General features: G+C 43.9%; 1 protein-coding gene across 1 annotated transcript in view; it reads left to right on the forward strand.

The window, feature by feature from the left end:
• htr3a (5-hydroxytryptamine (serotonin) receptor 3A) overlaps positions 1–9,080 on the forward strand; it is a 10,477-nt gene extending 1,397 nt beyond the window's left edge. The window contains exons 5-9 of the mRNA XM_062046546.1: positions 4,003–4,172; positions 4,343–4,503; positions 4,592–4,802; positions 6,224–6,460; positions 8,779–9,080. Coding sequence (XP_061902530.1) covers positions 4,003–4,172; positions 4,343–4,503; positions 4,592–4,802; positions 6,224–6,460; positions 8,779–9,080 — 1,081 coding nt within the window. The remainder of the gene's footprint in view (positions 1–4,002; positions 4,173–4,342; positions 4,504–4,591; positions 4,803–6,223; positions 6,461–8,778) is intronic.
• The last annotated feature ends 1,166 nt before the right edge of the window (positions 9,081–10,246 follow it).

Genomic DNA, 10,246 nt, shown 5'->3' on the forward strand with positions numbered 1-10,246 from the left:
TCAACTGTGTTTTATGTATGGAATATGTTGTACTTATTGTAATTTTTATTATTGTTATTATATGTTTTATTTTTTACCTTTGTTGTTTTTTTCACTATTTTCATGCATTTTAACTGTCTTTTATACATAGAATATTCTGTACTTATTGTGATTTTTATTATTTTTCATCTTTTACCTTTGTTGTTGTCATGTTTTTTTCCACACTATTTTTATGCATTTTAACTGTGTTTTACATATAAAATATTCATTACTTTTTGTGATTTAAATTATTATTATTATTATTACTTTTAATCTTTCATCTTTCTGGTTTTTTTTTTGCATTATTTTCATGCATTTTAACTGTGTTTTTTTTACATAGAATATTCCTTACTTATTGTGATTTGTATTATTTTTCATCTTTAATCTTTGTTTTTTGCACTATTTGTATACATTTTAACTGTGTTTTATATATAGAATAATGTGTACTTATTGTGTTTTTTAATATTTTTTGTCTTTTACCTTTCTTTTTGTTTTGTTTTTGCACTATTTGTATGCATTTTAACTGTGTTTTACATATAAAATACTCTGTACTTATTGTGATTTTTAGTAATATTATTATTGTTACTTTTAATCTTTTACCTTTCTGGGTTTTTTGCACTATGTAATGCATTTTAACTGTGTTTTATATACAGAATATTCTGTACTTATTGTGATTTTTATTATTTTGAATCTTTTACCTATGTTTTTGTTTTGTTTTCCCCCCATTATTTTTTATGCATTTTAATTGTCTTTTGGCAGCTTGATGAACTGATAAAGGGCCTCCCAAAAGATGAGCCCTTATTCCTCCTTGGCGACTTCAATGCCAGAGTAGGTGCAGATCACAAGTCATGGCCCTCCTGCCTTGGACGTCATGGCACAGGGAAGGTAAATGAGAATGGTCAAAGGCTGCTGGAACTGTGCTCCTACCATGACCTCTGCATTACAAACACCTTCTTCGAGTGTAAACCATCACACAGAGTGTCGTGGAGGCATCCGCGGTCCCAACGCTGGCACCAACTCGACCTTGCCATCACCAGGCGCTCTGCCTTAAACAATGTCCTCATCACCAGAAGCTACCATAGTGCAGACTGTGACACTGACCATGCCCTTGTGTGCAGCAAAGTGCGTCTCCAGCCACGCAAGCTACATCACTCCAAACCAAAAGGCCGCCCCCGGATCAACACAGTACACATGTCAGATCCCCTTAAGGTGGACGCATATGTAACCAACCTGGATGAAGCCCTACAGGACCTGCCAGATCATGACGCCACAGGAAAGTGGAATGCCATGAGGGACAAAATTTACAACACGGCCATGTCCTCGTTTGGCAAGAAAGAACATCCCTGCCAGGATTGGTTCAAAGCCCACCTTCCAAGGATGAAACCAGAAATAGAGGCTAAACGTGCAGCCTTCTTAGCACACAAGGAATGCCCAAATGAACAGACACTCACAGCACTCAGAAGGGCTCGGAACACCACCCAGCGTGTTGCTAGACAGTGTGCCAATGAATATTGGCAACAACTGTGTAAGGAAATACAGAGCTGTGCCGAGTCCGGAAACACACGCGGCATGTACAACGGCATCAAAAAGGCCCTTGGCCCTGCAGTAAAAGGAATTGCCCCCCTGAAATCTCTGTCAGGGGAGAAGATCACTAACCGGGAGGAACAGATGACCAGATGGGTGGAACACTACTCAGAACTGTACTCCCGTGAAACATCAGTTTCCAATGCTGCCCTTAGTGGTACGAAGGATCTGCCCATCATGGAGGAGCTAGATGAAGTGCCCACTATGGAAGAGCTCAGCAAAGCCATTGATGCCCTCCCAAACGACAAAGCACCAGGTAGCGATAACATCCCACCTGAAGCCATCAAGCACGGGAAACCTGCCCTGCTTCAGCCTCTGTATGAGTTGCTCTGCATGTGCTGGGAGGAAGGTGCAGTCCCACAAGACATGCGTGACGCCACCATTGTGACACTGTATAAAAACAAAGGTGACCGCAGTGACTGCAACAACTACAGAGGGATCTCCCTTCTCAGCATTGTCGGCAAAGTGTATGCACGCATCCTCCTCAACAGGCTGCAGAGACTCGCGGATCGTGTCTATCCAGAATCCCAATGTGGCTTCAGAGCAGGCAGGTCGACAACTGACATGATCTTTTCCCTTCGACAGCTCCAGGAAAAGAGTAGAGAGCAAGGCCAGCCACTCTACATGATGTTCATAGACCTCACCAAGGCCTTCGATCTGGTCAGCAGGGAAGGCCTATTCCAGCTCCTTGAGAAGATTGGCTGCCCCCCAAAGCTCGGCAGCATGGTGACCTCCTTCCATGTCAACATGAAGGGCACAGTCCTGTATGACGGATCATCCTCAGAACCATTCTGTATCAACAGTGGTGTCAAGCAGGGCTGTGTACTTGCACCAACCCTTTTCGGGATTTTCTTTTCCCTGCTCCTGTCTTACGCCTTCGACTCCTCCACTGATGGTGTATACCTGCACACCCGGTCTGATGGGAGATTGTTTAACCTGGCGCGACTGCGTTCTAAGACCAAGGTCAGGACAGTTCTCATCAGGGAGATGTTGTTTGCTGATGATGCAGCCCTCATGACTCACACAGAGGATGCCCTTCAGAGTTTGGCTGACCGCTTTGCCGATGCTTGTAAGCAGTTTGGGCTCACAATAAGCCTGAAGAAGACCAACATCAGTGCACAAGACATCAGTACTGCCCCCTCCATCACAGTTGATAACATCAGACTGGACACTGTGGACGAGTTCACCTACTTGGGATCAACAATCAGCAACAACCTCTCACTGGACATCGAACTGGACAGGCGTCTCGGAAAGGCAAATACCATCATGGCTAGACTGACCAAGAGAGTGTGGGAGAACGGAGCGCTGTCAGAACACACCAAGATCCGTGTATATCAGGCCTGCGTTCTCAGCACCCTTCTCTATGGAAGTGAATCCTGGACCACCTATATGAAGCAAGAACGTCGGCTCAACACCTTCCACATGCGGTGCCTCAGGCGCATCCTCAACATCAGCTGGCAGGACCACATCCCATACACCAACATCCTGCAGCGCGCCAAGATCCCCAGCATGTACTCCCTGCTGAGTCAACGCCGTCTCCGCTGGCTCGGCCATGTCCGACGGATGGAGGATGGAAGACTACCTAAGGACATCATGTATGGACAACTGACCATTGGCACCAGACGAGCTGGTCGCCCCCTACTACGCTTCAAGGACGTCTGCAAAAGAGACATGAAAGCATGCAACATCTCTCTTGACAGCTGGGAGGTACAGGCCATGGACAGAAATGCTTGGCGTCAGACTGTCCACAAGGGCAGTGCAGAAGCTGAGGTGGCAAGAGATCGGCTTGCAGCAGAGAAGAGGAGACGCAGGAAGTGCACTGCAGCAACCCCTCAAACCCAGGCCACCTTATTCATTTGCACAAACTGCAATAAAGACTGTCACTCACAGATCGGACTGCGCAGCCATAGCAGACGATGCCAAACAACATGACAAGACTCCAGACGCGCATCAGTATGGTCTCTCGAGACTGAGCTGCCGATGATGATGTATATAGAATATTCTGTACTTATTGTGATTTTTATTATTATATATTTTTTTAAATCTTTTACCTTTCTGGGAATTTTTCGACTTTTTATTCCATTTTAACTGTGTTTTATATATAGAATATCCAGTACTTATTGTGATTTGTATTCATTTTAATCTTTTATCTTTGTTTTTTGCACTATTTTCCTGCATTTTAACTGTGTTTTACGTATAGAATATTCCGTACTGATTTTGATTATAGCTATTTTTAACCTTTTACCTTTCTGTTTTAATCTGTACAGCACTTTGGGGCAGTAGTCTCTTTTAAAATCGCGTGATATAAATAAATCTACCTTGAACTAAAGTGCTTATGCCAGGAGCTGGCCCTGGCTTGGCTTCTTCTTGCCTGATCTGCGGCGTCTCTCTTCAACCCAGCGTCGACGTGGGGAAGTCTCCCGACATACCGTACGTCTACGTGACTCACACCGGCCTGGTGCGCAACTACAAACCCATCCAGGTGGTCACCGCCTGCACGCTCAACATCTACAACTTCCCCTTCGACGTCCAGAAATGCAGCCTGACCTTCCAGAGCTGGCTCCACACAAGTAAGACCACCCTCGGCCGCTTCCCCACTAACGATTCGGCCACGGACCGCATGCGCCCGGGTCAACGACGCCCTGCTGGGACGTGTGCTCCTACAGCAGGCGGCCGAGTGAAGGGCGCGTCGTTGCCATGGCGGTCTCACGGCGCTCCTGACGTTGTGTTCGATCGGCAGTTGACGACATCAACATCACGTTGATGCGAAGCCCCGAGGAGCTGAGGGAGGACAAGAGCGTCTTCATGAACCAAGGCGAGTGGGAGCTGCTGCACATTCTGTCCAACTACAAGATCTTCAGCGTGGACGACGACGACTACTATGCCGAGATGAAGTTCCACGTGAGTACCGGAGCACGGACCTGCGACAGGGATCTAAGGATCTGCTGGTTTCAGAACAACCTTTAAATGATTCCCGACTTTGACTCAGGTGGTGATCCGTCGACGGCCGTTATTCTACACGGTCAACTTGCTGCTGCCCAGCATCTTCCTGATGGTGATGGACATCGTGGGGTTCTATCTTCCACCTGACAGCGGCGAGAGGGTTTCCTTCAAGATCACCTTACTTCTGGGATACTCCGTCTTCCTCATCATCGTCTCCGACACTCTGCCTGCCACCGCCATTGGAACCCCTCTGATAGGTGACCGATGCAGTACCCTGATCAGTCCCGTACTCGGTCATTTTGTCAACTCTTACCAGAGCCTGTTTTTGTAAGACTCCAAGAGGACCGAGCTCGTATAGGCCCCGGAGGGGTCTGGTAAGGCCTCAAAAGAATGGTCCTAATGATAAGGAAGTGGGGCCTAACAACTTTTATTGGAAAAAAATCCATGGACCGACAGATCAGAAGTTCCCAAGGTACCCCAAATAAGACCATTTTCCGCCTAAAAGTCCTGGTGTTCTAAAAAGGTCCGAAATGCAACCAAAAGGTCCCCAAGCTCTGGCTCCGCCCTCTGACTATTTGGGTATATTTCGTACATTTTGGGGGTAAGATGGTCCTATTCAGGGTACTTTGGAACCTTCAAGTCTCTTGGTCCTTTTCTGAGTCTATGGACCTTGTCCAATAAAAGTAGTTAGGCCCCATTTCTGCATTTTGGAGCACCGGGACCTTTAGGGGAAGATGGTCCTATTCAGGGTACTTTGGAACCTTCAAGTCTCTTTGTCCTTTCCTGAGTCTATGGACCTTTTCCAATAAAAGTAGATAGGCCCCATTTCTGCATTTTGGTGCACCGGGAAAGATGGTCCTATTCAGGGTACTTTGGAACCTTCAAGTCTCTTGGTCCTTTTCTGAGTCTATGGACCTTTTCCAATAAAAGTAGTTAGGCCCCATTTCTGCCTTTTGGAGCACCGGGACCTTTAGGGGAAGATATTCCTATTCAGGGTACTTTGGAACCTTCAAGTCTCTTTGTCCTTTCCGAGTCCATGGACCTTTTCCAATAAAAGTAGTTAGGCACCATTTTTGCATTTTGGAGCACCGGGACCTTTAGGGGAAGATAGTCCTATTCAGGGTACTTTGGAACCTTCAAGTCTCTTGGTCCTTTCCTGAGTCCATTTAACTTTTCCAATAAAAGTACAGCGGCCCCATTTCTGCATTTTGGAGCACCGAGACCTTTAAGGGGAAGATGGTCCTATTCAGGGTACTTTGGAGCCTTCAAGTCTCTTGGTCCTTTCCTGAGTCCATTTAACTTTTCCAATAAAAGTACAGCGGCCCCATTTCTGCATTTGGGAGCACCGAGACCTTTAGGGGGAAGATGGTTCTATTCAGGGTACTTTGGAACCTTCAAGTCTCTTTGTCCTTTTCTGAGTCTATGGACCTTTTCCAATAAAAGTAGTTAGGCCCCATTTCTGCATTTTGGAGCCCCGAGACCTTCAGAGGAAGATGTTCCTATTCCGGGTACTTTGGAACCTTCAAGTCTCTCTGTCATTTCCTTAGTCCATGGACCTTTTCCAATAAAAGTAGATAAGCCCCATTTCTGGTAAAAAAGAAAAGAAAAAAGTTCCAGTTCCAACCCGTCCGAGAAACTCGTCTTTCCCTGACCTGATCTTGTCTTTCCTGCCCAATAGGTGTCTATTTCGTGGTCTGCATGGCCCTCCTGGTGATCAGCCTGACGGAAACGGTGCTGATTGTGCGTCTGGTCCACAAGCAAGACCTGCAGCCCCCGGTACCTCAGTGGCTAAAATACCTGGTCCTGGAGAGAGCCCCGGCCCTCTTCTGCATCCACAAGAAGAACCGGCTATGCTCCAGATTGTCCTCCCAGGCCTCAGACCTGGATCAGTACAAGGAAAGCAACTATGGCACTGGTGAGCTTCTCTGTGAATATTCTCCCTGGAATCGCAACCAGACGTTTCAGATCAGGGGTGTCCAAACTTTTTGACTGGGGGCCCGCAATGGGCTAAACATTTTTTGCGTCATTTAAATTTTTTAATTTATTATTTAAAAAAAAAATATATACAAAAAGTTCAGTGAGCAGGTTGTGTTATCTGTGACCACGTGTGTTGACTTTTTGTGCCGGTTGAATGTTTTGTTCTGCACCATGACTAAGAAAGGTTGTTTGGATTGGGTCATGTAAGTACATCCTGTGCTTGTGATGTCAAGAAAGTACACATCATGGTCACTGACCTGAGTTTCTCACATTGTCCACAAAAGATGGGGACAGTTGGGCCACCTGTCAAACTCCTGGCTACTCATTGGAATTGAACTCACGACGTCGTCTCGCAGGTCAAATTTAAGATGCTTGTGGGCCGGGTTTGGACACCCCTGGTTCAGATGGTCTTAGAAGACGTTTTGCCTCTGATCCAAGCTGGCTTCGTCAGTTCTTGCTCACAGACTAAATGAGACAGCGCTCGTCCGAAAGGATGGTGCAGGATCCAGACGAAAAAGCTCCAAAAAGGTCAATTCCAGTGGAACCGGTCTTAGAACTGGATCCAGCACCATCCTCCTAGAGCTGTCCTATCTGCGTCCTTGCAAAACTCCTTCTAAGAGCATCGGAACAGTCTACCTACGATCGATTCAATGCCCTGGAAATATCTAGTATCACCCAAGAGTTTTGGTCCCGGGCAGAGCAGGTTGGCCTCACAGTCAAGAGGTTGAGGGTTCCAATCTCCGTTTGGGAAGTCTACAACCTCTCCCTGTGTGTGGGTTTTGGAGACTTTTAACTGTCCATGATAGTCAGTTTGTGTAAATGGGTCCTGGGACTGACTCACGATAAGTTCAAGGTGTACCCCGCCTCTGGATAGACCCTAAGCCAGGGGTCGGCAACCCAAAATGTTGAAAGAGCCATATTGGACCAAAAATACAAAAACAAATCTGTCTGGAGCCGCAAAAAATTAAAAGCCATATTACATACAAATAGTGTGAATTAAGAGGACTTAAAGGAAACTAAATGACCTCAAATATAGCTACAAATGAGGCATGATGATGCAATATGTACATATAGCTAGCCTAAATAGCATGTTAGCATGGATTAGCTTGCAGTGACCAAATATGTCTGATTAGCACTCCACACAAGTCAATAACATCAACAAAACTCACCTTTGTGCATTCATGCACGACGTTAAAAGTTTGGTGGACAAAATGAGACAGAAAAAGAAGTGGCATAAAACACGTCCTAGAAAGTCGGAGAAAGTTGTACATGTAAACAAACTACGGTGAGTTCAAGGACCGCCAAAATTAGTAGGACAAAACGGCGCTCGCCATATACTCGAATCAGTGAAGCGTGTTTAATAGGGATGTCCGATAATGGCTTTTTGCCAATATCCGATATTCCGATATTGTCCAACTCTTAATTACCGATACCGCTATCAACCGATACCGATATATACAGTCGTGGAATTAACACATTATTATGCCTAATTTGGAGAACCAGGTATGGTGAAGATAAGGTCCTTTTAAAAAAAATAAAAAAAATAAAATAAGATAAATAAATTAAAAACATTTTCTTGAATAAAAAAAAAAGTAAAACATTATAAAAACAGTTACATAGAAAGTAATAATTAATGAAAATTAGTAAAATTAACTGTTAAAGGTTAGTACTATTAGTGGACCAGCAGCACGCACAATCATGTGTGCTTACGGACTGTATCCCTTGCAGACTGTATTGATATATATTGATATATAATGTAGGAAGCAGAATATTAATAACAGAAAGAAACAACCCTTTTGTGTGAATGAGTGTAAATGGGGGAGGGAGGTTTTTTTTGGGTTGGTGCACTAATTGTAAGTGTATCTTGTGTTTTTTATGTTGATTTAATAAAAATTTTTAAAAAAAATAATAAAAAAATAACGATACCGATAATAAAAATACCGATACCGATAATCTCCGATATTACATTTTAAAGCTATTATCGGACATCTCTAATGTTTAATATAGGGAGGTTTGTGTCATGTTTGTCCTCCTACAGAAACCATATTAAAACAAAACATTTATTTTTTTCCCCTCATCTTTTTCCATTTTTCATACATTTTTGAAAAAGCTCCAGAGAGCCACTAGGGCGGCGCTATGCGGCTCTACAGCTGCGGGTTGCCGACCCCTGCCCTAAGCGGTATAGAAAATGGTGGAGTTTTGGTCCCAAGTTCCTAGAAACCAACACTAGTCCTTGGGCTCTTCTCACTCTTCCAGCCCAGTGTACACTCCACCACACCTGCGAGATCGGCCGGCGGCACGACAGAGAAGCGGGCCTCCTGGTCCGGGACCTTCCCCCCACCAGGGAAGCGTCCCCGCCCGTCCTGAGCAACATCCTGCAGGAGGTGACGGCCATACGCGGCTTCCTGGAGAAGCGGGACCGCGGCCGGGAGGTGGCTAAGGAGTGGCTGCAGGTGGGCTACGTGCTGGACGTGCTGCTCTTCAGGGTCTACCTGCTGGCCGTGGTGGCGTACAGCATCACCCTGGGCACGCTGTGGTCGGTGTGGCAGGTGGCCTGAGAGCGCCACGCCGCAAAATGCCGCGTTATGCTAGCTCGCGAGGGGACGCGGGACTTAGCCCGCTAAAAGTCGGAGGCACTGGCGAGCCACGGAGTTGGAGGCGCAAATATACGTGACGACAATTTCAGGATCCAAGATCTCTGGTCTGATATACAGTAGCCTCACTTCTATTAACATTTATCATTCATATTTGCTTCAATTTACACACTTATACGTATTCAATATTGCTATCATGTAAATACACACCTTTTATTCATCGCAGTTTATTCTAATGAAGACTCCATATTATGACAAACATGCAACTGTGTTGTCATACAGGAACATTTCTCAAACGTGCTACTTGAACGCGCCACAGTTATTTGCCTCACATTTGTTGGCACTGCAAAAAGTCAGTGTTCAAAAACAAGGAAAAATAAAAATACAAAAGTCAGGGGTATTTTTACCTGAACTAAGCAAAATTATCTGCCAATAGAACAAGAAAATGTGGCTTGTCAAGACTTTCCAAAACAAGTCAAATTAGCTAACTTCGATGAACCTTAAAATAAATAAAATTAATAAATTTTATATAATATATTATATATATTATATAATATATTTATATTTATATAATTATATTATATATATAATATATATAATATATATAATATAAATTTTATAAATAAATAAAAATAAAAATAAAATACCTTAAAATAAGTATATTCTCACTAATAACAAATGCACTTTTCTTGGTAGAAAAAACAAACATGAGACCTTTTTGCTCAATATGTTGAAAAATATTCTCGTCCATTTGGCCGTCATCTGTTTTAATTACGAGACACAATTGTGTCAAAGTCATGATTTTTTTTATTTCATGCTTGAAATAAGAAATTATTACTTTGAAAAAGCAGTTTTATACTTGTGAGTGTTGATGACACAGCTTTGCAACAGTTGATATTCTAGTTTCAAGCATGTTTTACTCAATATACACTACCGTTCAAAAGTTTGGGGTCACATTGAAATGTCCTTATTTTTGAAGGAAAAGCACTGTACTTTTCAATGAAGATAACTTTAAACTAGTCTTAACTTTAAAGAAATACACTCTATACATTGCTAATGTGGTAAATGACTATTCTAGCTGGTTTTTGGTGCAATATCTACATAGGTGTATAGAGGCCCATTTCCAGCAA

The sequence above is a fragment of the Entelurus aequoreus genome, linkage group LG05 (genome assembly GCF_033978785.1).
Source record: "Entelurus aequoreus isolate RoL-2023_Sb linkage group LG05, RoL_Eaeq_v1.1, whole genome shotgun sequence".
Taxonomy (NCBI): domain Eukaryota; kingdom Metazoa; phylum Chordata; class Actinopteri; order Syngnathiformes; family Syngnathidae; genus Entelurus; species Entelurus aequoreus.